Source organism: Parambassis ranga, chromosome 15, assembly GCF_900634625.1.
Source record: "Parambassis ranga chromosome 15, fParRan2.1, whole genome shotgun sequence".
Lineage (NCBI taxonomy): Eukaryota > Metazoa > Chordata > Actinopteri > Ambassidae > Parambassis > Parambassis ranga.
Genome location: NC_041035.1, coordinates 18184005 through 18211136, shown reverse-complemented (window position 1 = coordinate 18211136; position 27132 = coordinate 18184005). Strand labels below are relative to the sequence as shown.

At 42.6% G+C, this 27132-nt stretch overlaps 2 protein-coding genes across 7 annotated transcripts in view; both read right to left on the bottom strand.

The window, feature by feature from the left end:
* The window catches only part of ptk7b (protein tyrosine kinase 7b), a 60241-nt gene extending 53427 nt beyond the window's left edge, over window positions 1-6814 (bottom strand). Inside the window, exons 1-2 of one of the 2 annotated variants that reach the window (XM_028422687.1) lie at window positions 6662-6814; window positions 6238-6536 (exon numbers count right to left, since the gene is read on the bottom strand). In XM_028422687.1, the coding sequence (XP_028278488.1) occupies window positions 6238-6358 (121 nt within the window). In that variant the 5' untranslated portion in view covers window positions 6359-6536; window positions 6662-6814. Of the gene's footprint in view, window positions 1-6237 lie in introns of both variants that reach the window. The other variant, XM_028422686.1, reaches the window with a different exon arrangement.
* Window positions 6815-8109: 1295 nt separating this feature from the next.
* On the bottom strand, window positions 8110-26928 carry klc1b (kinesin light chain 1b). 5 transcript variants are annotated; one of them, XM_028422701.1, is made up of 17 exons: window positions 26858-26928; window positions 20925-21192; window positions 20408-20638; window positions 19573-19654; window positions 19201-19429; window positions 19020-19107; window positions 18474-18575; window positions 17762-17935; window positions 17343-17442; window positions 15989-16041; window positions 15628-15695; window positions 15364-15472; window positions 15198-15206; window positions 14793-14945; window positions 9376-9500; window positions 9205-9262; window positions 8110-9110 (listed from the first exon to the last, which is right to left on the bottom strand). In XM_028422701.1, exons 2-17 carry the CDS (start codon window positions 21171-21173, stop codon window positions 9036-9038), a joined length of 1905 nt encoding a protein of 634 aa, XP_028278502.1. In that variant the 5' UTR covers window positions 21174-21192; window positions 26858-26928; the 3' UTR covers window positions 8110-9035. The 5 variants fall into 5 exon arrangements, with proteins under 5 accessions (XP_028278502.1, XP_028278503.1, XP_028278504.1 ...); XM_028422702.1 differs by lacking the exon at window positions 26858-26928 and adding an exon at window positions 24565-24853; XM_028422703.1 differs by lacking the exon at window positions 15198-15206.
* Between the last annotated feature and the right edge of the window lie 204 nt (window positions 26929-27132).

The window sequence follows — 27132 nt, the reverse complement described above, 5'->3', positions numbered from 1 at the left end:
CCAGTTGACCCCATTCATTTAGAGATCAAACACAGCTGAAGGTCGCTGCCATTAAACACCACCGGCCTTGTCAGCCTGTTTTAACTGTGCTGGTGTGTGAGGCAGGGAGGAGCTGATTGAGAGCTGCCTCATGTCACTCCGCCTGTGGCCTGTTGCTATGATGAGTTCATTCAGCCTCAGGACACAAAGAGTTAATGGCTGCTTGGATTATGCAATGGCATGCCAGACGCCTTTCTTCTCTCCTGCCCCTTCTTTTCTTCCCTCCTCCCCTTCAAACGGGCTGCAGCCAAAGTAGGCATTCCTGCACGTTTCAATCAGAAGCATTAGAATGCTGTGGCAGCGCCGCACATGCTTTGGCACCAATGTGGGAACAAAACAGGGATTTTTTTGTTTCGCCCCCAAGGCGAACTTCCCTCTTGCAGGGCCTCCCACCTGCCCTGCAGGGGGAAAGTTGTTATAAGGATTTACAACCGTCTGAGTGGGTTACATCTACAGGGTGTCAAAGTACTAAAAACATCTGTGTTCATCTTTTTAGGGTGAACATGAAACCACAGGTTCTTCTCACTAATGGCAGAATTCAGGCAGGGCGCAGGTTAAAGAAGCTACAGCCGATAAACACATTAATGAGGGATCAGCGCCTGACTTTACTTATTAGATGGGTCGACCACCTTTTTACTTGTAACTGAGACCTGCCTTGGGAGAATGACTGGGAAATGTGACAGTAAGTAAGTTCTGTTTGCAGCTTTGAGTGTGACTTTAGACCAAAAACAGGCAGCAGCAGAGGATGCATTGATAGAAGTGACACCAGTCCAAGCAGATCAAAGACTTGCACCCCTGATAAGGGAGGATTTTACGACTCTCTTTGGCAGCAGACACCTTGGTTTTTGTTGTGGTGATCGAAAGATAAAGAGTCGAAATACTGTTAATCTCTGCAGCATTACAAAAGAACTCAGCAGGGTCATTGATTGGCTGCAGCAGCTCCTCACAGGATGATTATTCTGTATGAACACTTCTTCAGCATAGCCTACGGTAAAGCCTGTCATGCACTTTCCCAGATAAAGAGGCTGCGATAACTTTAGCAGGTCTACATGGTAGCATCTAATTTCCTGCATTTTTGGTTGCTACATTGGTTCAAAGGACAAACACACAATTCATTTTTCTTTTCATGTGCAGGAACTTTACACAGGAACTACACTTTGACTTCTTCCTAAATGCATCATGTATGATGTGTTTATGGGTCAATGACGAATCAAGCTTATTACAAGGCACATTTCTGAGTCCAGAATAATGTGTTTAAACAAATCTCATTTATTAAATAACTTTTCTAACTTTTTTAACAGTTTTAACTCATATTTTAACAGCTTTTTTAAACTTCATGAGCAAAAAATGTCATGTGGCGCAACCAAATATATATATATATATATATATTCCTAATTTTGAGATGTTTGGCAAGTATCCATTAGGGTGTGTACACTAGGTAACACATTATTATTTGGTAGTTTTTTGTTGTTTATGCAATCATTTAAGATTTTTCCCTTTTGTGGGTCAGGTTTTAAGTATCGTTTAAAGATATTTACACAAATACATATATTCAGTAAAATACTTTAGTTTAAACTGGTTGCACCACCTGACATGACCAAATCTCAGCCAATACCACTTTATTCTACCGGGTCTAAACAAGATGAGAAGACAAGATTCACACAAGATTCTGTAAAAAAAAAAAAAAAAAAAAAAAAAAAACAAGACAAAATTGACATTCCACAACACAACTAGGAACTCATTACTGGCTCACAAGCAAAAGTTAGACAACAAAAATTCACCAAGTATTCAGCTTGACTGCAGGCCCTCTACAGTTGATGCAAGTGGTTTGTAGACAGTTATAAAATGTTAAAAATTTTGGAACACTAAAAATTTCCACTGCTCAACACAACATGCAATTTACTGCATTATGACCAAGGACACAGTTTATATTCGCCAGGAAATGTTGTTGCAGATTAATTTTCTGCCTCTGACTGTGGGTTCAGACTTAATTATTAGCTTTTCATAATAAATGTATTAAAAACTGTTTAATGTTTAGCCTGGTAAACTTGCATACTATCCCACTGAAGCATGGCCGGCGAGTAATTGAAAACACCGTTGAATAAAAAAAAAAATGTGCGCAACACAAAGTCAGCAGCAGCGGTTGGTCCTTCAGCTCAGACAGGAGACAGAACAGCAGAGGCACCAAGTCAATAAACAACAGAGATCCTTCCAGATGAGGCTGCCAACCACGAGGGGCAACAGACCAGCTACGACAGGAAAGAAGGAAAAAAGAGATCTGCGAGGGCTGATTCCAATTACAACCACAGGGTCCAACGGCAGAGCCAGCAAAACCGCAAACACATGAGCCAACATGCATGCACTCCATCACACATCAGTTTAAGTCCATGGGTCATTAGGTGCACCAATCATCATCTGAAGAGGGTCGCTCAGGTCCTCGTGGTGCTTTGTTTATTTGGTTTTATTGATCACAAACAGGCCACACAGAGCCATGGTCAAAAGAAAACCTCTGTGCTTACTTTCCAGTCCGAGAGAGAATCTGCATCGCTGCACAAATTTAGCAGGTACGCTTTCTAAACACACACATACCAAAGGTTTAATGTCAGAGCCTGGAAAATATTAGCAGACACAACATCTTATAAGCTATCATATCCATCTTTCCTTCTTTAATCTCTCCCTCAGGCTGGAGAGCCTGTTGTTTTTGGCAACCGCAGATCCATAACGTCTAAATGATTGAAAATCAACACATTTTAGAAAGGCTGGCAAGAAAATGAAAGAAAGTGCAGCTAAAATGAGCTCCTTTTCTTGTTATTGCACCACTTTATTTTTCCCAAAACAAACGTAAAGCAAGCGAAAAAATAAATGAAGCGCATGTAGCAAGGTTGAGGAACCATTCTTTGATCTTTTTTTTTTTCATCTATCTTCAACGACATGAAGGAAAGAAATGTGAGCAGATGCATCATGGTGTGTAGATGTGCATGTCTGACTGAACTGAGTTTGCTCCAAAGATCCTCAAAGTCAGATCAATTTCAGGGTCACAGTCTGGAGGACAGAAAACCGAGATGATGAAGGTGCATCAATTTAGCAATGACAGGGACTCCACATATGAGATAGTGGGCAGCCATGATTGTACCCTCTGAAAGAGTGCAAGAGGATCCTCCCCTGGGAAAAAGAGCCTTCCATAATGGAGCGACTGCAAACAGTGCGTAGCGCCCAGTCAAAAAAAAAAAAAAAAGACTCTCGGGTTCAAACGGCTTCACCTAAACCTGAATAAACACAGTCTGATAAATGACCAGAAACAAGAGCTGCAGAAGACCTTGAGAAATCCTCCTCCACTCTCATAACCTGAGCCACCAATCAAAAACCCCTCTGATGTGCACAAACGCACGCTGAGAACCAGATCGAATTATTAAACACCGATCATCTGGCTTCTGCTGGATTCTTTGTTTTCGGAGTAAGCTCTAAAGACTTCTGTGACGTGGATTCAGATTTCATTTACAGAAAGAAATGACCCACATAGTGTGAAACCAGCAGCCCAGCTTCACACAGCTCAAAGCAGCACTTTACACCATGCAGTGGGAAAAGATGCAGCGATTGTTGTCGCACCTTTTAACAGAGTTAGTTGCGGCACAGCAGCGTGAAAGGGCGAAACAAAAACGGCGGAACACACCCCGGTTCCACATGCTTTGTTTGTTTGTTTGTGAAGCGGCAAAGGTGAAGGATGTTAGCACAGCGTGAACAGCGTGTTTTGATGCCAAATGTTAAAACATAAGTGAATAAATAAAGTGGGAGGAGTCACACAAACACAACAAGATTCAACGACCAGTTGACAAATCAATCAAATCATCTGGTAATAATGCGTTATTGCTCCGACATAAATCGCTTCACACTGTGCTTAACAAAAAGAGGCTTAACCACGCGCTGTATATAGTGTGTTAAAGAGCTGTGTAGTGGATTGCTTGATGTCCATACTGCACAGATGGTCATACAATCTCTAGCCCCTGCAGCACAACAACAAACACGACGTCAGGTCAATAACAATGGTGGGAAAATTCCAACAAAATCAATCTTCCTTTAAACTGCTTTATGTGATGAAACTATAAGATGCGTGAATACATTTACCTCACTACTGTAATCCTTTCAAATACATTCAACAGTACAATATCACAATGAAGACATGCACATAAATCCCCCTGCACACATTACGTGTATGTTTATCTATCACATCCCCTCTAAATTTGAGCATTCAGAAGGAGGCCTTTGGACACCGCGGGGTTAAAAATAGTCAAGCATATGGATTTTTAGGGGAAAAACGCAGCAGCATTGTGTGAATGCAAAGGAAACGTCGTGGAAAAAAAAGCCGCCATTGTGCAGTACGAGCGCTTTATGGAGGAGGCACCTCTGCTATCCTGCAGAACCTCCGAGTGAAACCCCATCCGTTCTAACACAACCAATCCAATACATAAACCCAATAATAATATGTTTGATACAGCAAGTTTTGGAAGGCGGACAAAGCAAACAAAGCTTGGACTCCGACTGGGCGCATCTAACTCATCCTTTAAAGTGAATATTATTTTTCTACAGGGGCATCCAAATTAATAATGCGCTGAAAAGCAGATCTTCTCCAGCTGCCCATTAAGGCAGATCAAAGATGAGGAGCAGCGTGTGATTTTCACATCCATCTCAGCTCCTCTGCAATAAAAGCGTGGTCATTTTTTCTCACATACACCGTTCCTTTCTCAGGAAAAAAAAAACACACACCGCAACACCAAGGATGACATGATGCAGAGCTTCCACATCACTCAGCAGCTACAAATAGAAACCACATCAACAACAGAGAGCGAATCGAAAATAAAAAAAACAAAGAAAGAGCTGTAAATATTTGACCGCAACACCAGATGCAGCAGATCAGACAGCCCTCTGGGAACATGGCGTGTTTGCTGTGGACAGATTCATGTGGGGACTAAAGCCACCGTTTCTGATTCACACATTCACAGGAGGAGGAGGAGGAGGAGGGAGGAAAAAAAACAAGACGGGTCTAAAGCGAGGCTGTCGTGACAGTACCTGGCTTGGCTCTATTCATACATTCTATAAACACAAACCCATAGCAGCCTCCGTCTCCCCTGCCGCCCTGCTGCACACAGAGGACACATTCATCCCAAAGTGGGCACCATGGGGAGGGTGGGTGAGGAGGGAACAGGGGGTGCTGCTGCTGCACACACACTTTAACTTAAAGGAATTTTTCAGCCACTTTTCACCATCAGCGCCGCGCAGAAGACAAACACAATCTGTGGAGATCAGATAAAGGCGGCTCAGTTTAGACATGATGAGCGGCGAGTTAATGAGCCTGATCCTTTATCAGGATAAGAGCCACAAACGAGGGGCCGTGGAGGTGAACTCTGGGAGGCTGCGGCGAGGTGGGGACAAGCATCATTTTTTAAATTCACCCCCTATTTTTTAGGGGGGACAGTCCCTACTCTCCTCTCCTCACTCTCTCTTTCCAATGCTTAACCATCAAAGCCTGCCAGACTGCACATGCAAACAGAGTTATGAATATGATAATCAGAAATGGCGTATCCAATGTGTTGTGAGGGGTTGGAAGTGTACTCCGGGGAATACATAATGACATGACAGGGGCTGCTTCAGTGATGGAGAGAGAGCCCCCGCTCCACACCAGGAATTTAATCACTCTGTATTGCAGTAATATGCAAACAGATGTGCTGCTGCTGGAAAAAAAACAACAGAAATCCTCTCTTCTTTATTAAATCTTTCCATTTTGGATCATTCTAAATTCCTGCGGAAATCCTTAAATCCTGAATTAAAGGCAGAAGCTTGATTTACATAAAAAAAATTCCAGTTGTTGTTGTTTTTACTCCCCCCAAACTGAGGGTAAATGGGGGGAAGGGTGTGTGTGTGTCCTCCTCCCCCATTTACCCCAATCAAAATGTACTTCTTCAAGTTTTAAAAAAGTCTTTCTTTGATTTACACAAACACAACTTTCCCTCTGTGATGCACACAAACTTGAAACAACAGCAGAAAAAAATGTGACAAAATCATGGAGGTCAAAGCCGGGGTCACAGAGTGTGTGTTCATTTATCTTAGTTCACAGCATTCTGCAGCAAAAAGGCATAAAGTGTGTGTCTGTGTGTGTGTGTGTTGTTTGTAGTGGAGTGGAGTGAATAGTAGCGTGGTACCGACCTTGTAGGCAGATGAAGCCGAGAGCACACACGATATCCACCGGGGAGCTCCTCCGGTTAGTCCCCGCGGGGTTGCGCCTGCCTTCCCTCCGCCGAGTCTCGCTCCCTCCTGGTAGCTCCATGTCCGTCTTGGTGCTCCGCGGCTCCCCGGCACTCTTCTTACAGGAGAAGCCGTGGCACGAAAGGGGAGCGTCCGTGCGTCACCGTTGTGCGTACAGGTAAACTAGCTCCGTTGTCTGCGCAGCCAACCGGCGGCCTGTCTGCCCGCCTGCCTGGTCGCTCACCTGGTTGTTTGGGTAACTAACGAGAACAAGGCAGAACCATGTGGGACGGACGCCTCGGTGGTTACAGGCCAGCCACACAGTTAAAGACTGAGAAGCCCCGCCGAAAGTTTGAAGAGGAGTCTGAACTTCCAGGTGGCTTACCGAGGGAGGCTGGGAGTGAATTCAGGCTGCAGTGGTTCATTACAACCCGGGCTGTGTAGCCGCCGTCTGTCTGCGTCCACAGCCGCCGACCGCCGGAACAGCTCAGTCTGCAACAAGAGGGAGTTTCGCTCCGCGGTGTTTCCAAGTTGGCTTCCTCCCACTCGCCTGAGTGGATTGTTTTACGCCTGCGTCAAGTGGGCGGAAAGGATGCAAGCAAGTTCCGGTGTGGATTTTCAAAATAAATGTCACAATGTGGGATTCCTTCAACGTTTCCCAAGAAATATGACTTTATCAATGGTCCTTTTTATTGTAAATAATTCAGTCCTCACATTAGTATTATACACTGAAGAGCTATGTTTAATTTATACCTGAAAATATGGTATAAATGTGTTTATTTATTTATGCCATCCATTGTGGTAGCCATTGTTTTATTATTATTAGTAATAGTAATAGTTTTTCACTACAAAACTAAATTTCCCTCCTTTAATCATGACAAAAATATAATATAGGCTAATAAAATAAAAATGAAGACAAAATATTTTATTCTGAAATCTACATCCTGTATCTGTGGTTACTTGACGTTTCATTCCCTCTCCTCCCGCAGAGCAGCTTCCGGTGGCCGTGCCTGACCTGGGATAAGGAATGCAACACTGCGACCCCCTGGTTCAACCTGGTCACTGTTTATTTTAACAGCAGGTAGCCAGATTCTTTTTAATAAAGTGCAAAATAAAGACAAAAATCAGTAAAATTGTTTAAAATAAAAAGGCCTCCAAAAAGATTTTTCTTTTTTTCTAAAATATAGTCTGCCCAATGACTTTATTAATAATATCCTAACTAACCAAAGTTTGTCCCTGCTTGTATCTCACTGTTATGTAGCTGCCATGCTGCTGTTGGATTACACCTCATGTGGCTAAACCTGTGTCACTGGATGCTTTGTCAGGGGGGTTGAACAGTAAAATCATTTAAATTCATTCACAAAAAAACCTGCCTAATCTTCTATGCATGCCTGACTTACGAGGGAACGCTTGAGCATTAACCTTGTACTTTCATGTGACGTGACTGAGGGCATGGTGTCAACTCCCATGCACTAATGAACTCCGCTACTGAAAAGGCGTCACATAGCTCTCAACAGTACTCCAAACTATCCTGGGATTGGTTCATTCAAAGCTCCACATTAAAGCTCTGACATACTGAGAGATTAGAGAAACCTCAGCCTGACTTTTACCAAGAGGAGGAGGAGGGAAAACTCTTGGCAAGGCACGAACATTCACAGGGTTCCCACAGTCAAGTTCGATCCTGACAAAACACAACTGTAAGTAGAAAACAGCTGGTTTTATTTCTGCATCATGATCAGACAGAGCTGCTATCACACAGTTATTTATGGCATGTGAGATTGTTTAAGATCCAAACGGATGAACATCATTTTCTTACTAACTCTAGCGATTTGAAAACATAAAACAAGAAGAAGAATTAAAAGAAAGTACAAGACATTCCAGTTCTTTTGAGTAGCTTCACTAAAAAAAAAAAAACGCAATCAAGACACCCATCTGACAACTGTGCAAACAGAAAATCACACGTTATAATCACTGTAAACAGCACAAGATGTGCTCACAGCTGTACAAAGACACTGAAATTGCAGCCGAGACTTTGCACCAAAGAGCATCCTCATTTATATTTATATATATATCTACACAGACAATGTTAAAAAGCATCATTTCATGGTTGTGTTTCGCAGGTTTCTGAGAGCTCAGAGAGCTTGGAAGAGAGATCAGTGGCTGAAAAAAAAAAACACACATTTGGATCTCAAAGCTGCATTTCCCAAGTTATTATTGCCCTAACAAGTCACACGACTCAAATCATGTCAGTAGGATAAACTTTTTACCCTGTTTCCCCAAAGCTTTGAACGACACTTCAAATTGGAACGTAATCTCAACAGGCCGATGTGTGACCATTAAAACAAACATAAAAAGATCTAATCTCAGAGATGTAAAAATCTACATTTATTTACACGCAGGACCAAAAAATCTACACTAATAAAACAATCAAATGGCATCAGGAAGACACAAACGTCGCAAATCACAACAACATTAAGGAGGAAAATACCAGCACAGGTGACATTATGGCGAGAGAGAGAGACACGTCACAGTGATTCAAGGGAGCAGAGATGAGGTACGTTTTTTTTTGGCCACAATAAGGAGGCACTGAGGCAAAAAGAAAATGATCAAAGGTCTGTTAATGGAAGACGGAACAGCAATAAAACAAAGAAGGATGTATTCATCGTGGTAAGTGGAAATGTCTTTGGGTCAGATGCTGTCTGGTAGTGTCGGCATGGCTCAGAGAAAGGCGCCATCTTTGGGTGGAAGGCCTTTGCAGCTCAGTTTCCAGTGTAGAGATCCACAGTGCTGGAGCTCAGGCCCCGGCTCTCCCTGAAGTTGCTGCCTCCCCGAGTCTGACGAACAGAAAACACAAGAAAGAGAGAGGTGGGTTAAAACGTGAAGTCTTCTCAGGCTGAATGAACTCTTCTCACATCAACTGTGTTTCACCTGGAATGGATCGTCACTGGTTTTGTTCAGGTAGTTCAAAGAGGCAGCTCGCTTCATGCTGTTGAATGAAAAATGAGAATATAATGATCTCAGGGTGGGAAATTGAGGATTATTATTCCAACAAGCTGCTTTGGGACATAGTCTGTAAGTGTCTATTTCTGTGGTAATTACTTGGTGCTGCGAGGCTCGGGCGGCCCGTTGCCCTGCAGTTTCTTCACCAGCAGCTCGCTGCTGCGTCGCAAAACGTCCCTGAGCTTCCCCAGAGAGCCGCTACGCTGGAGCGCACCGCTGCCATCCTGCACACACACACACACACATCAATCCATCCACTCAGCATCCCTGAAGTGCAAATCTGTTTCTTCTTCTTTGTGTTTTTTCTATGACTTGCAGGTTTCATGCATTACATCACTGGCATAGTCCAATGCTACCATCTATTCACCTAGTAACTTCAGTAGTACATGTCCCTCAATGTCCAAAAACAATCAGCAACCAGTGTGTATACACTGAATGTATTTTATGTTGAGCTGCTGAATTTTGTACAGAAACCAGGAGCAGGCAAACAAAACTCTAAACAAGAGGACATTTTAACAACAGAGCTTTATGTTTTTTATGTTTACGTTAGATGTTGGCAGGTTTGCTTTGGAAACTGTGTATTCAGCTGGCTGCAATTCACAGTTTAACCACCAGATGTCACTAAATACTACACACTCCTTTAGAACTAACTTGCCAAATACGGCCTTACTTTACTAGTGGATTGTCTCACACACAGCTTATTAAAGTGATGTCACCATGGCAGTAATATGTTACTTTTAATGTATATACAGGAACGTTTTATGGCTGAAAAACATAAATTAATTAAGGGATGTTGTAGGAAGGGAAGCAGCTATAACAGTAAAAACAAATTAAAAATTAATTTGAAGTAATTTATCCATCCATCCATTCATCAGACTGTGACAAAGTGTAAATTTCAACTACTAACCATCAAACACAGTACGTGTTCTCTGGCTTTGGTGGAAAAACAAACAAAAAACTACCGGTTTATTACCAGCAGGGGGCACTGTGTATAAATGTCTCCACTGATAAAAACCTAAAGTCTCCATCTGATGCAGAGAAAAAGACAAACTTCACAAATGAAAAACTTTATTTGAATACCAACAGGTGTTGATGCAATAATCTTCACAATGCAGAATGGTAAATATATAATGCAGTCCTACTTACTAAGATAGTGCTTATAGACCTTACCATGTATGTTCTTCCACTTTAGGAAACTGGAGTCACACTATATATGTCGAGAATAGACAGTTCAATAAATAAGCATTCCACTAACACAACAATATTGCCATAATAATGTGATGAACATAGTCGATTCTTTTGTTGCATTAGAAGTATAGGTGTATTCATTGGAAGGAATGAAGAATCAAGGCAAGTAGCATACTGAAGAGCCGTATAGTCAATGCACTTTTCAAATCTATAAATACAGCCTACAATTACACTTCCAAGATGTTAAAGTCATATACATTCAGTTAGTTAAACATTTCAAATATAACATGTTGAGCTGCAGGAAACACTCGCTGTACTGTACTCTTTTGGTGTCTAGTAGAAACATCACCAAAGTGACAATGTTTAACTTTTGCAAACAACCGTGTAAGAACAAAACAAAGGCGAAACACTCCATTAAGCTTTGTGTTGAAAATACAGTATCCATAGCCGGAGTGGGCACTGTGACTGAACCACCAAAACATCCACAAACACACACACACACACACTAATACTACTGGAGGGGGACGTCCAGACCTGTGTGGCAATGCTAGCTTGTATTCCTTACACTGTCAATTCTGGGTATTTACGTCCATTTTTTATAATGAAATCTATAATTATCCTGGTGGCCAGTGTTTGTGCTGGATGTTTGCCGTACAGCATTGACAATTTCCCTTTTGTAAATGCGAGCTGCTGTGTGTGTACACAGATCCTCTCTAAATGCTCTATCAAACCAAGGACACTGAAGCCTGAAAATAAATTACCATGGCAACAACAGCACTGCCGTGATCTGACCAAATTGCTTCGGCCTCATCTCATACAATGGCAATACAATAGTGTTGTTGACATACTACTGCCTTTTATATTAAGCCACAATATAATCATTAAAAATGTAAACAATACCAATACAAAATGTGAATAGGAAACATAATCTATAAAAAAAACAAAAGGACAACGCTCCGTTCCCTTCCTTTTACACACTAATGAGGATGCAGAATTAGCATGTTAACCTATACAGTACCATTAAAATAATGATTGTTAATCATTGATCGCAGGCATTAGTGAAAAAAAACAAACTTCAATAAAAAAAGACACCCAAAACTAAAGACACTATTATGGCTAAATACAGGCACCAGGTTGCTTTGAGTTCGCCTTTCATTGAGGAATTTTGTTACATATTGATTCTGTATTGATGGGTTTGGAGTCAATGGTTATACTAGCATTTGCTTTCTTCCAATAAATTACTATCCTGCTCCTCTAACTAGCCAAATTTCATCTACTATGCCTCTAATGACAAACTACACATGGTGCTGAAGACAGGAAAAAAAGTGAGTGACCTCCTCACGGGGAAAGATTACACACACACACACAATGATCATTTCGAATGCTAAGTGAGATAAAGAGTTGAAGTTTCGATTTTTTCCGACATGGGGGTGCAACGCGGGGTTAGTGAGAGAAGAGGATAGAAAGAGAGAGAGAGAGAGAGAGAAAGCGGAAAAAACAGCAGAGATGAGAAGACCAAACGTCCCAGCAGTTGCCAGTTGAACGGAGGGGACAGATGTGACAACCAGGATGGGAGAGGGGGGGCTTTTCTGAGTCTCTGCCGCAGGAGGGGGCACCAGGAATGGTAGAGGAGCTGTTGATTTGTTGGGACAGAGAGGGCCAGAAGGAACGACAACACACATCCTTTTGCTATTGTGTTGGGGGAGGAGAGAAGGAGGATGGAGGAATAACCTTGATGGCTTAGGCCTGATAAAAACAGAAAGAGAGAAACAGACAAAAACAGCACACAGTGTAAGATTAAGCGCTCTGGGTTGGAGCTTCCTATGCTTCCTAAGCTTCATCGCTGTTTGCCACTGACCTGCACCAGATTTTACTACAGATTACTGTAAACAAATACTGATCCTGAGGCAGAGGGACTCTGCTTCTCTTTGAAAAATTACAGCTGTCTTAGAGGCTGCACTCGAACAAGCAGGTCAGCGATGCAGTAGGTTGATGGGTGCAGTCGCTGTGACTCAGCTTTTCTCTCATCCTTGGGTACCAGAAAGCCTGAATCCTGGCACTCAGCGGTGACTATGCTGTGCAGACGTAGACATCTGCAAGCACCCGCATAGAGTTATTACACTGAGACGTGCATGAGTAATATAAAGCCAAATCTGACTCATATAATGTGTGATAAACTCAAACTATCCTCAGCTTGACTTAATGCTCTTATGCATCCTCTTCATTATGTCACTACATACCAACCCACCCAAGCTTATTGTGTGGAGTTCGAGAGAGAGAGAGAGAGAGAGAGAGGGTACAATCCACTGAATGAGAGAAGGAAATCTGATTGACAGGCTGATTGGTTGTCATGGCAAAAGGAATCAACAAAGAAGCAGGTTAGTGAAGAGGGGAATAAAAAGAGGAAACGCATGCACACTAAGAAGCAGCACATTAAAAGCCGAGAGCACAAAGCATTTCCAGTTACACCTACATGCATTTTAAACACAGACACGCACACATGTCACCAATTAACCTGAGCACAACCACAAACTTGCCGACAGCTCGTTAGTATTATTCCCCTGTACGTTTTGCTCCACTGGTTTAAACACAGGTTATTCCTATCTAACGGATCTGATAGGTATTTATTCAAATCTCTGTGTTTGAGTATACAAACATATATGCACCCAGTGACGCATCAGACTTTCTAAGGGCAGAGAAGATAAGTGAACACATGTTCAGGCAAATTATAAAGTCAGTAGACGGTACTTCTGACATACCGATCGCATCATTCCTCAGCGAATGTCTACACAGTGCAACATAGCCACGTTATTCACATCTCTGTAAATGAATGGATGGATGGATGGATGGATGGATGGAATTTGGTAAAAATTTAGTCAAAAATTCAGCACAAAAATAATATGAATACCTTTTGGAGACAATCACCAAGAGACTGTTGTGAATAAATATCTGACTGTGTGAATCTAAAGTCTACTGCTGTGCCCGCACACACCCTGCGATCCTCTGCATGCCCTCACATGTTTCACAGAGAGACAGGTGCACCCTCGGATGAAAACACATGCCGTTACATTTGCTGCAGTGAATTCTGAAGTATTTTTTTTTTAGAGTAGCTGTGTTATGTATGAGAACAGCCTTCACAATCAGAGAGCAGCCAGCAGACGTGAGGTTAACAACCATATGAAAAACACAAACATGGCCCATTAGTGTGCATGTTAAGGGTGAGCCCGGCAGGCTGGCTTTGGCTACATGCATGTTTGGACTGGGTTGGTGCAGTGAAGGGCGTGGTTGCACTTAAGTGAAGGGAGAGGCACAGGCACAGGCTCAGGCTCAGGCGAGACATCCCTGCTGGCACACTACTGTTTATGTGTCTATTCAACTGCACCCAGGGCTCCATAAAGAAACACTGTGCACACATAAAAAGCTCAGCACTGACACAATTGTAGGTCTGGGTGAAGCACAGTGCAAGTTATAATGAGCCGATAAAACGGCAAGATGAAGCGCCACATATCCGACACCCAGTTTACTGCACAGAGGGACAGACCTTGAGAATATTAGGACTCTTGTCTGTTGTGCTGAATGGTGAAAATATCAGATTTTTTTAACAAGGATTGAGACTGGCTGTATCTCTGCGTTCCACATAAATATTTAATGTTGCCAGGGTGCCAGAGACTGAGCTTGTGCCTTCTTGTTACTATTCCACTTGTGCAAAGGCGTTGCCAGCAAAAAAAAAAAAAAAAGCTTATTAAAACAAGACATTGGGTCGTCTTTGTCAAGCAATGAGCAACAAAAACATGAAGATGTATTCCAAAGAAAACTCTTGATACTGTTAAAAACAACACGGTCAGCATGCCAAGACACTCAATCAGCTTTACATTTCAGTGTTTCCAGGGTAACCTCAGGGGAAAGACGTGGTATATACAGCATCTACAGGGCGTGAGGGACTGGGACAGACACAGTTCACTGAGTGCAGCCAAATGAAGGATGGGTTTTTGAACAGCAACCACACAAATTTATAAAAAGGAAGGTGCGTCTTGTAATGATTTTCTGGGAAAGGGTTTTGTGCAAGATAATTATGATGATGGCTGACATCATAAAGTAGGTCATTCGACCACAGTGAAGAGAGGCTTCCTGAGAGCAGCTTCCTGACTCGATACGTTACATGAGCCAAAGGAGTCATCTTTCTGCTCATCTAAAAGACACGATCCATCCCCTTCATCTTTTATTATAAACCGTCCCAGTCCTCACTCTCTGTAACATTACTAACACCACCTTGTTTTTCCCCAGAGAGGCCACTGGTGTTAACTCTATTGCAGTGGATTTGTACTCACCCCGTTCCACTCCACGCCCATACTCACTTCCTCGCCGGTTTCAGAGCCGCTCTCATACTTAACGCTGGTCAGGCTGTCCCTGCTCCTCCGCCTGTCGCCTTCTGTATCTTTCAAGATCTCCACCACACGTGTCTGGTGGATGGGGTCTATGCCCTAATGGGTACAACACATGGGACATTAGACCTTAGTGCAGAATCACACCACAGCTAGTTGACATGGGTGAGAGGGGCAAAGTTATATGGAGAGTTTGAAGTGAAGTCATGTTTCCTGTCTCTTTTAATGCACTCAAAGCACCGTCACGGGGGACAGGAAACATTTTAAATGACCGTGAGATGGGAATGATGTTAGGGGAGATAGGTGGAGACTAAACAGGGTGGAGGTGCTATCAGTTAGGAAACAACTTACTGTGTTGCTCTGGATCCATAGCAATGTAGGGAAAGGGAAAGAAATATCATGAGATTTACTGTCCTAACATGGGGAGCATACTGTACAAACAAAATTTACAAACACAGGAACCGATAAGTTATCTACAGGCCCAGATGAGAACTTTAACGGAGGAAATGATGCTGACCTGCTTGCGAGACCTCAAGGCGCACTCTTCCAGGGTCTCAGCAGCCTCTAGCTTGCCCTGACGGCGGTACAGCGCCCCCAAGTTCCTCAAGGTGGTGTTCACTGTAGGGCTGGATGCAGAAGAGACACAGAAATGTATTTAAAAATGTCAGCATATAGACAAAACAATTCCCATGATACAAGTTTTAATGGACAAATGATTTATAAAAACATTTAATTCTGCCAAAAGCTTCAAAACATGCTCATCACTTTGCTTCTGATTCACCTGTTGACTTTGCAGGCCTTGTACCAGCCTCCATACTCCCCATAAGGAGTGTTGTCTCTGTGCTTGCCCTGGAAGTAAATATAGGGAGAAGAGGAAGAAAAACATCGGAGCAGCGGTTAAAACAGGATCAGCAGCATTTTTCCTGTGTTTGCACAGAACATCATATTTCTGCTGGGGTTAATTTGTGTGTGTGTGTGTGTGTGTGTGCATGGGACATCGCCCTGAAAAGGGATTATGTTTCACGTTCCAGGGAGTGACTTGTTTCACTGTTTCTCCACCTCACATTTAAAAAGCCATTAAAAATATGCTTTGTTTGCTTTTGTTCGGCGTGACAGGAGGATGATTACAGAAGGACTCTCACCTTGCTCATCTCCTCTCTCTCTTCTGCATGCATCCAGATGGGCTTGTTCTCAGCTGTAGACACACAGACAGGAACGTGGGTCTCCACACAGTAGTAACAACAGGACTAGAAGACAGACAAGTTTCTAACCACATCCTGTTTCAGTATAAGATTCAATCTTCTTTGTGTTTAACTAATAAATCGGAGCACTGCGAACAGATATTTCTGCCATTCAGAAAATCAATTCTATTAAAGTTTCTGACCTAATTTAGCAATTTGATGCAGAAACATCACCTCCATACAAATATAGCACTCCATACAGAAAACAGTACTGTCCAAAGGTTTTGTTGAGCACAAACCAGCGTGAAATAAGGTAACACATGTGATTTAATATGACACAGATTACATACACTATCCTGCAAAAATAATGCAACGTAGTGCCCAGATCATTTCATATATTTGCCCCTGGGAGGGAAAAGTCACTCCGGAGCTAATTAGCTTTTAGCAACCAGAGCTAAATTCAATGTTGGATTATGGACATAATTTTTAGTTGCAGTTTGGTACAGTTGAGAAATCCTTGCTAATGAAAGTAACGCTGGCAACAGACACCTGAATATTTGCCTCAGCCATGGTGTACAACTGAGAGCTCATAACCATACTGACTGAATGCAATTTGCATTTCTGGCTAGCTATTAGCTATATGCTGTCATTTGTAATCACAATCAGATGATCAGTATTAATATATTCACATGTGGAGTGATCAAATATGACACAGCATCTATAACATAAAATATACATTAACTGCAGCTGTTTCATCTTAACCTTCCACTTCAGCAAAAAGCTTTAAAAAATTCGAAGCATTCCTGTCAAGTGAAGTGGCGCATGAACAATGGACATGAACTGGAAAAAAGGCGTCAGAGTGGTGCATTGTGCAGAGTTACTTTCACTCCTTTTTCAAAGCAGCCAATCTAATCCCTGGAGGAAAGCCAACAAAAGGCTTAGCCTCAGCTAAAGGAGAGGAAAATTTCAAAAGTTCATCTTTCACAGGAGCAAACTCTTTATTTCCCCCCCCCCAAAAAAAATTCTCAAGATTCTTTGAGTTCTCTGAAGGATGAAGGATGTCACTGCTTAGAACATCGTCCACTTTTTAACCATCTGTCCATCACTGAGTCTGCTCGCTGGTGTGAGACAAACAGTAGGTGGAAGATAAGACAATGGTGGAGGAGAGGAGAAAACAAAAACTACAGCTGGTTTGTACCAATATGACCCACCACCATTTCCTTTGAGATAATATTTATTCATTGCTTTTCAGGTTAGCTGAAAAAAATATCCTTCATTGTCCTCTATTTAAACGTGTTCTGTTTGAATATCTTACCATCAACAGATCCAAACTCTTTCTCATGAGCACGGGTCAGTATCTCTTTGTACAGAATCTCAGCCTCTTTGTATTTCCCCTGCTTGAGAAAGCACGATGCCTGAAGAAGAAACAGAGGTGAAAGTACATTTTACTCTTGGATCAAATGTGCCAAGCGTCCCCTGAGGGAGCAGGGTCAGTGTGTCTGTTCCTTCTTGTCCGGCACACAGTGACTCATGAAAAATGGCATTGTACTACTGAGCCATCCCTTCTGTACATTCAACCTCTCCGTCATCCCCGAGACGGCACAGAAGCAGGCAAAAGGGTGCAGGAAAGGACTGATTTTGTTCAATATAGGAGGACCTGAGTTTTTGTCAACATAAATAAGTGACTGGGTTAAAAGAAAGAAGAGGGGAGTACGGTATGAACTTCTCTCTCACCAGGTTGTTCTTAGTTTTGGCCACGTTGGGATCATCTGGACCCAGCCTGCATTCGTAGATCTCCAGGGCACGGCAGTAGTAGTACTCCACCTCTTCGTACTTGCCCTGGTTCTGACACAGCAGGGCCAGGTTGTTCAGCTGTTTGGCCACATCTGGGTGGTCCTTCCCCAGCACCTGATGGAAATTAAGAAGCCAATGTTTTGAATTAGCAGTTGTCTTTCTGCCTCAGTGCCTTCGGCTCCTCTTCTCTAGCTCTGTATACTTTCACCAGGCAGCACACCAGGCACAAACAGGCACTCAGGAGATCTAATAAAAGGCTGGCAGATCAATAGCGAGGGAGAGGGTACAGAATAGAGCTTTCAGGAAAAGAGAGACTCTTTGTACCCTGCTGAGCTCAGTAGTTTGTCCCGTCTCCTATCCATCTCCTGCCTCGCTCCCCCAGTGCCTGCTATCCATTTTCAGCCGTGCTCTCAATTAAACCCTCCAATTCCCCGCCGACAAAGGAACGGTCCCATGTGGAAACTTCACAGACAATTTAAGAAAACCATTTGCTCCTTCCCCTATTTATAGTAGCTGGTATTACAGTTGCTTCAACTGACTCTATCGACGTTAATTACAGTAAGCTAATTGTTCACTGGTTTGGCTTTGAGATGAGGCCTCGATAGCACTGCGGTGGACTGAACTAATGGGACAGTCCAGGGATGTGGCCTACCTTTTCTCTGATCTCCAGAGCCCTCTTGCACAGCGGCTCAGCCTCCTTGTACTTCCCCCTCTTTCCATACAGCACAGCCAAGTTGTTCAGCGTTGCAGCGACCTGGAAATACAGAGACAGAAAACCTGAAAAGGCTGTGCACATGTGCTTTGCTTTTCTGGCTCACACCCTGTGGTCCTAGCTGCAGGGAGTAGCACTGAGCTTCAACAGATTCCTTCAGGCTTTATGAGTTTTTTTAGTGCTTCAGTGTAAATCAATTCTTATAATTATCTAGACAGAAGTAAAACACGTGTCTGTCTTTTGCCGTTTTCCCATTGGTCATTGTCCTCCAGTTTCAGGGATTCTGTAATTTGGAGCTGCAAGGATTGATGACTTCATGCCTGCAGACACGTGGTCAAAAATCTATACTTTAATAGCGGGGAAAATCTATACAGACCGAATGACTAGGGGTCTTTTAGCAATTATGAACAAACAACAGTTGATGGATTGGTCTACACATGGACGTGTCCTCATGTAGCTATGGTTGCCATGACAATGTAGACTTACAGCAGGATGATCTTTGCCCAGGGTTTTCTCACGGATGGATAGAGCATCGTTAAGGAGATGGGCTGCCTCTTTGTATTTGTTCTGATCCCTGAATGAGTGGAGAGACGTCAACGTGAGACTCAGTGTTTCTCATTTCATTTACATAAGATGGAATTTTAACAGTTAAAAACTCCTCTCTAACCTATAGACCAAAGCCAGGATGTTGAGCATGGTTGCCACGTCGGGGTGGTCATGTCCAGAGGTCTTCTCCAGGTCCTCCAAAGCTTGCTTGCAGAGCGGCACAGCAACCTCGTACCTGCCCTGAGAGGCGTACTGGATCACCAAGTTGTGCAGGGTTCTCAGGCGGGCGGGGATCTCATAGCCTCCCTGCTGTGCAGCAGCCACAGCTGCACTGTTGTGTTGGTGCTGCACTGTAGGGCAAACGTCAGAATGGTTGTCAAAATGAAAGAAAACTCAGACCTGATTACGCCGTTAACTACATTTGGAAAATAATAGGATTACAGGGATAACTCAGTTAAGCCTTGAATGAGTTGTACTAAGCTGTTGTACTTACTTCCTTGCCCATGCTCCTCCTCATCGTTGGGGAAGAGGTCATCCAGAGAGTCCTTAGGTGTTTCTCGGTCCTTCTCCTCCTGCTGAGAAGTATGAAATAAACAGGCCATTCAAATTCTCAGACAGAAATAAGGATGGTAGCTGGCAGCTCAGGAAACATGTATCAGACATGTGGCATGCTTCAATTATAATATTGGACTAAAACACCAAAAACCATATTAGTATCTCACATAAACAATTAAAGACCTGCGTCAAACTGGGATACACATTTTCACACTTAGGATCAACCCTTCATTATTAAATAAATGAGGACACCCTCCCCCCCTTATTTTTTTTAAAGATAAATTGGATTTAATGGATAAGCTGTGCTCATCCATATTCATTCATAAAGATTTTATTAATGCAGCAGCTTGTGAAAGATGAAAATTGAAAAGCTGCTTCGAGTGCAAGAACAAGAACCTTCAGGCTTCTCTGAGGGTGGCTTCCTGCTGAGTTAAGCAGTTAGTGGATACGGTCTATGACCGCCTCCTTTTGTGACCAAGAATACCCTGAGGATTCATCCTCATCATTAGATCAATGAGGACACCAGCAGAGGGGCTAATTCCTGGAAGACCAGTTTCAAATTCCTGTTACAAAAAACAGTTTCTCCTCTTGTAATTGATATCATTGACAAGTTAGTGTGCTATAGAGATAATTAAGGGAGATTATTTCACTGCTGAAGCTCATTTATACATGCAACATGAACCATCTAGGGTTAAATAATGAACAGAAGGGGTATGCTGTATTACGAACTAATGAAAAATGGAACTAAATCAAAACTTTCCATCCTTACTTACAGTGGGTGAGACATCTTCATCATATTTTTTGAGCTGGTTCATAAACTCCAGGTGCTTTTTCTCCTCCTCCAGCTGGGCCACGCTCTGCTCACTCTTCTGCAGTTTCTGCTGGGTGTTGGCCAGCTCGTCCCGCAACCACTGGTTTTCCTGGCAAAGCCTCCTCACCTGGGCACGCAGCTTCTGCTTCTCAGACTCCACTGCGTTCAGGTGGTTGGACAGGGCCATCATCACCTGGGATGCAGAGAGGATTGAAGACAAGTGACATTTAACAAGAGCAAAACGTTGCAATGACAACGCGGCAGTGTACAAACTGGCCTTGATTCCGTGTGAATCATGGTCATCACATGAGCTCAGGATAGAATGAGGAAGCAAAGCCACCCAAAGGAGACACACACACACACACGGGTGTGTGTGTGAGTTAAACATTAAGGGAAAATGAACAGCTTCATGTAAACTAGTCTTCTTTGTCCTACCAATTTAACATATTTAGTTTTCATTGTCTGCCATCTTGTCTTACCTGTGCCTCTCCCAGGCCCAGTTCGATCATCTCCACTGACTTGCGTAGCAGATTGGACTTTTCGTGAACCAAGTTGGCCTCTTCATCCTTCTTCAGGCACTTGATGGTCTCTAGGAGGCTGTGGAGGATAGAGTTGTGTTCGTTCTTCAGGGCCTCCAGACCCTGGATCACCAGCTTTGTGTTGGAGATGATCTCCTCTTGAGAAAGCTTTTCCAGCTTCTCTTCTCGTGGATACACCATGGTGGACATCTTTATAGCTCAAGGAAACCTGTCAAAGATTTGAGAATGTTAAGACACACTAACACACATCGTGGGGAAGTTTAAACAGTAGCAGCTGGCACATTAAAAAAAGACATTTTCATGATGATTCTTGAAAGGCACAGCTGTGCTTGTTTAACACTGAAATTCATAAAACAGAACCTAAGACACATATTCTTGTGTCTTCCTAAACCTGCCTTCTCATCGTTTCTGCTTTTTAAATGTATCTTTATTTTAAAATTACTTTTGACGCTGAATAACCTAAGGCGTTCTCTGTGGATTGTGTGACATTAAACAAGCCCCTCTCCATTTTTAAAGATATCAGTGTCTGACCGATAAGCACTCCCCTGATGCAAACACACTGCGTCATTTCTCTGCTCCGTTAATAAGATCACAGCGTGATCCTGCAGCAAAGTGACAGCCATTAAAAGGAAATAGAACTCATGTGCCATCGCTACCTTATATGAGGGATTCAGACTTCATCTGAAATATAGGTCAGAAAGTCCTTCATTTCAAATATTGAATACAAAAAGCAGAAAGTAAAAGAAGAACACATGACTTAAGACTGCTGTACTCCAACTGACTTTGGTACTTTTCTATAGGGGTTAAATGAAGACACAAAGAGCAGAGCTCCACAAGACACATTATGCCATAGAGAGAGAGAGACTGTTGGGATTTGGCACCTGTAATAGGCTCTGGCTGGGAGAAGGGCTGCAGCTTGCAAAGTAACACAAGGCACACAGATGCTGCAGTGTGGATGTTTTCTGATGCCAGCAGCACCCACACAGAGACCAGTCACGCTGGCAACATGATTGGTTAAAGAGTCAAGGAGAGGATGACCTGACAAAAGCCTCCGTAATACACCCCAACAGCTGGCCAAGACACAGGGGAAAAGCACTAGTGAATAGCAATAACATACTGTTCTCATGAAATGTCAACTCTTGGTGAGTGCATGGAGCATGTGCTATTTTCCCCAAACAGTCTGAAGATAACCTATGACTCAATGAGCCACATCACTGTTGGCTACATCGTACAAATGTCAGTGCGAAGTGCAGCCCAGTCCTTCTAACAGGGTTACAGGCAATGCATAGGGTAAAGGATAAGGAGGCTTGCAGTTAGAAAAACACCAGCTGAGAACCATCTGCCATTAGAAAAATACACTACACCATTAATCGGTTTCCTGCTTTGCTACTTAATTCTGCAATTGTGCAGCACAGCAGTGAGAACATAAAGAGACAACAGAGACATGAAATAGGTCTTAGCTGTGACAAGAAAGGTGTGTCCTGTTGTGGACAATAATAATGCTACTGTAAAACCTATCAAAAGTGAGTGGAATTAAATTGTACTTGACCATATAATCGTATTTTTTTTGAAGAGTCAGAGATTTATGCTTAGTAATAGCTACTGATGGTCTGATGTCTACAGCGTTAGCAGTCTATTTGTTAGCTAAAATCTCATTTCTAACAGATTTTTTTTTTTTGCTAGTGTGCCGACACTTCCACTGACAAGAACATAAGCAATGCGACTGTGGGTATCCAGCAACTATGTCCCTCCCGTGACCTTCTGCATGTCACACCATGTAATATCAACTGGGTTTCATCTACCACGAGACTGTTTATTTATTATGCTAATATGAAATATGACAGACACTACACTTAGCTACTGTGCTGGCGCGTGGCCAGCTGAATGTCAGTCGGACCCTTTTAATCAGGGTGACATCTGAGCTTGTGTACCAACAGCTGGAAGCTCTGGATGGGCACGAGAGCAGCAGGGATTGATAAGTGTCAGGTAACCCTTTAATACTGCGCGCATGGGAGGATGACAGAGAAGACATCTACAGCACGTCTCTGCTGTCAGGTGAAATCATCTCAACTTGAAATGCAGAATGTGTGTTTTTTTTTAATTATGGATTTTACACATCACCACATTCTGGAGAATTTATTAAAAGATCTTTTAAGAATTCATCAGTAGTAAACAGTTTTGGAGGTTGTTACTTATCAACAAATTTAGCGAGCCTACGGTCACTGTTTGCATGCATGCAGGACGGGGAGATGTGTTAACTGTTAGTGAGAGGCAGCAGGTAAAAAAGCATGTTTTGAGGGGAACTTATGTTAGCACATAAAACATAACTGACTCACTAATTTGCATTAAGGGTTACTCAAATGCCCACAAAGAAATAATGTTAAATACCCATCTGAATGGTCAGAGACAATGGTAAAGTACAGTATATTGTATTAAGCTCAATTTACATGACACTAACTTTGCATGAGTGCAACACACTTCTCCTTGACAAGGTCTCTTACTAAATCAGCTGGTTTCTCTGAAATATTCCTTTGAAAGATCAATGATTTTCACAGATCAGACAGATTATTACCCCACAGAGTAACTCGGAGTGTCAGCTGTTTAACACCTGTATGGATGAAAGGGCCGACAAACTCTGAATACACAGTAGCTAATAAAGAAAGGTGCTTTCATGTCTTTTTCCTGACAAACTCTAAAAGAACACAGACTTCTTTTTCTTTCAACATCTGAAGTTAATATTTTCCAAGTCTTTCAAGGAGGTGAGATAAAAGTCCAACAGCCCTGTTGTTTTTCCCTCTTTAGAGAATGCCCTTGATTTAATCTTTAACATTTACCTTTCCCCTTACATGTTTGTCTCGTACAGAAACAATCATGTGCAAAGAAACTGCTGATAGCATTTAATGAGGGATTCGAAAAATGCTAGTCACCAGCAAAATCAATTGACGAACCAGCTCTCATGATCTCACTGCTAAATTAGGTCACAGTGCCTTTAAACATGCACTCATCATGTACATGTTGCACAGTACAGCAGTACCATATTCACTTGATATGGGCTTTTATCCAAATGCCCTCATGATCAGGTTCAGAAATGATTAGGGTCAAGTCTTAACCAAGGTTCAGAAGCAGTGGGCAAGGTCCTAGAATCAAGAATGTTGTTATAAAAGGCAAAAGTAAACACGGGCACATGAGGGAAGTATTATCAGCATGTCCCTCAGCCCACAGCTACTTGACTGGCCATTTTAATACACACATATCATGAGTAAGACAAAGTGCCTTAACAGATGTTCCTGCCTCTCAAAGGTACGTTGGAACAGATGGCGTGGTTTATTAAATATACCGTAGCTTTGAAAATGAGGTTTTACAGCTTTAATCTAGAATAATTCTAGTTGCATGTTAGTCCATGACATGCAAACAGCACGATAAAACCGTGTTCAGAGCTGACAGAATACGACTAAACTACACATTCCTCTCTGAAAGGGTCCTTTAGATTCTCTCAGTCATCCAACAGTTGCTAAAAGCTTAAGCCATGTATCAGTCACAGTGGCAATATTACCGCTGCTTGTTGGTCCAGAAAACAAACCTTGTTTTCAGTGGCAGATCACAGCCTCATAGTTTGGCACGGAGAAAATCTGATGAAATAATGTCTCCTCCTCAAGCAACAGTGCTACACACCAGAAAACCGCATCATCAAACTGCTGTCCTGCTCCAAAGAGATCCTTCTTAAAATAAAACGGAAACATTCGGTGTGAAACTGATGCGAATGGAAATGAAAGCGGACAGTAATGAGAGTGATGAATGCTGATGTTGGGGAGAGGAGAACAGGAGCTGCCTGCAGGATGATGACCTTCCCACTGCTTCGTCAGAACAACTAGCATTAGCCCTCGGTGCACATGAAGAGAAGGGCCCGCCCACAGTGGAAGGAAAACAGAAGAGTGCAGAGGAGCAGGCTGGATGGGGGAGGGAGCCATTCGATCCAGACTCTGCTCCTCTCCTCTATACTTATCAGACACAAAGGAATAGGCCCTAATGAGTCACAACAATGGAACAGCCTCAACATCACTATTTGCAACCTCAGTAGGCGTCCAAGACTGGGGACATACAATGGTCTGCAATATCCGAGCTCACTCTCTGGGTGCTATGCAAATGTTGAGCTGAATTGCATACAGTTCTTTAACACGAATCCTCATCAAGGTACCAATACTTGTGCATTACTGCAAAACAGTCTCTTAGTTTGTGCAGCACAGTGGCAGCACTACAAGCTGTGATAACACATTACACGCTTTGATGCTACACAAAACAGAACAGAATATAACCATTTATTCAAACATATGTTATGCTGACAGTTTCCTCAGTAATGTTCTCCTGCAGCTGCTCGGCACTGGACTTTTCCAGATAGTACAGAAAGTAATATAAGTAGTCTACCTATATAAGAGCTTCCATACAACAAGCCATAGCATGTTGTTGCTGTACACCAGGAAATGAATTTTATGGACAAGTTAGATGACTCAACCGTGCTCAAAGGTCATATAATACTGCAGCAATCGTAGCACCATCCAACCAATAATGTTATGAAAGACTGTTCTGTGGGCAAACAAACAACATGGTGGACTCTATTGACTGGTTCATCTCCTTCTAAGCAGAGGGAATCTGGACCTATCATTAAGCTCTTCATTAGCCATTCTCCATCTCACATCATTAGACCTCCTTTTGACCATCCTTTTCCATTCCAATCTCACCCCTTCATTGCACTGAGAGGATGGTGATCTCACAATTGTAACTGAATTTATACTATCTATTGCCATGTATGTGATGTGTGCCATGGGCGTGATGCATGTTGGTATTGTAACAATAAATACGAGCATAGAAAATGAATGGAAGACTGCAGTGGATGCACAAACAAGCCAAGAGTTGAACTTTGTGCCATCTCCACAGGGGCGCATTTCCCGTCTACCTGATGAAGTTTGACACCACCACATCACTAAATCTTCATCCTCTGTTTCCTGCACAAACAGCGGTCCAGCACACTGTTGGTGTCACAGCCAGACACAAAGAAGAGCCAGTCATCCAGAAGGGTGTGGCAGATCCTGGAACAACCAGAGGGGAAGTGCCACTGACACCGTCCAGAGTCATCCATCACTCCACTAACAGCTGAAATAGACGCCTTACAACAGTGCTGCCACAATATGTACACGCATAAAAAGGAAATATCCACGTAAGCATCCATAAAGCTTACACGTATTATGGATAAATAACACCTATATTACACCACTTTCTTCCACATTACGCCAAAAGAACTGATGTGTCACTACTGCAAAACATTTTAGAAGCTTGGAATAATGTCGTATGTAAGTAACAACGTGACGAAGGTGCGCATAGTCACTGCACTGGGAAGACAGATGGCTTTCTGTACATTTCCAAATGACTCAAAACAACACATCAGGTGGTCTGCCATTTGACATCAGAGCTGCTCATTTGAGCATTTACACAATTTCTTTATGCTTTCGCGGCACACAGTGACGCTGTAACTTCTACCTTAATTTACCAGATAGTTACTTCTCGTTGGTATAAATGTATCACGTGTGATCGTTTCAATCACTTTATTATAGCAGTTAATGCCACAATAATGAGTGTGGTTACCCCTTGAATGAATTGCTGTCGCATCGCTCTAATGCTCTGTTTTGCGGCTAGCTAGCTTAGGCTAACCAACTAGCATCACCACTCCCTAGCTAGATCCTACGACTTTAGCGTGTTAAATGCACGGAATTGAGAGTTTCTGTAGGCAGCATTTTAAACTTGTACTACCTAAATACACGGCTACATACAAGGCCCGCGACATTAGAGGGTTTGATAGTGAAAATACAGCTTTCACTTACCGAGAGCTAGGACTGACGGCTAGCTCAGCCCCTTTAAATCCAAAATGTCTCCAACACAGCAAGCTTCCCCCAGAAGCCTTTGCGGCTGACAGTGACGTCATGTTTTGTTTTCGCCGGTTTCAGTCAGTAAATATACTTGCATAACATGTATGTATTACGTGTTTATGATGAGTTTAAGCTGTGACATCGTACGTTTATCGAAAATATAATGTCACTATACTGATATGAGTTTGGCTGAGATTAATATTTACTTTATAAAACAGACCAAATCATTA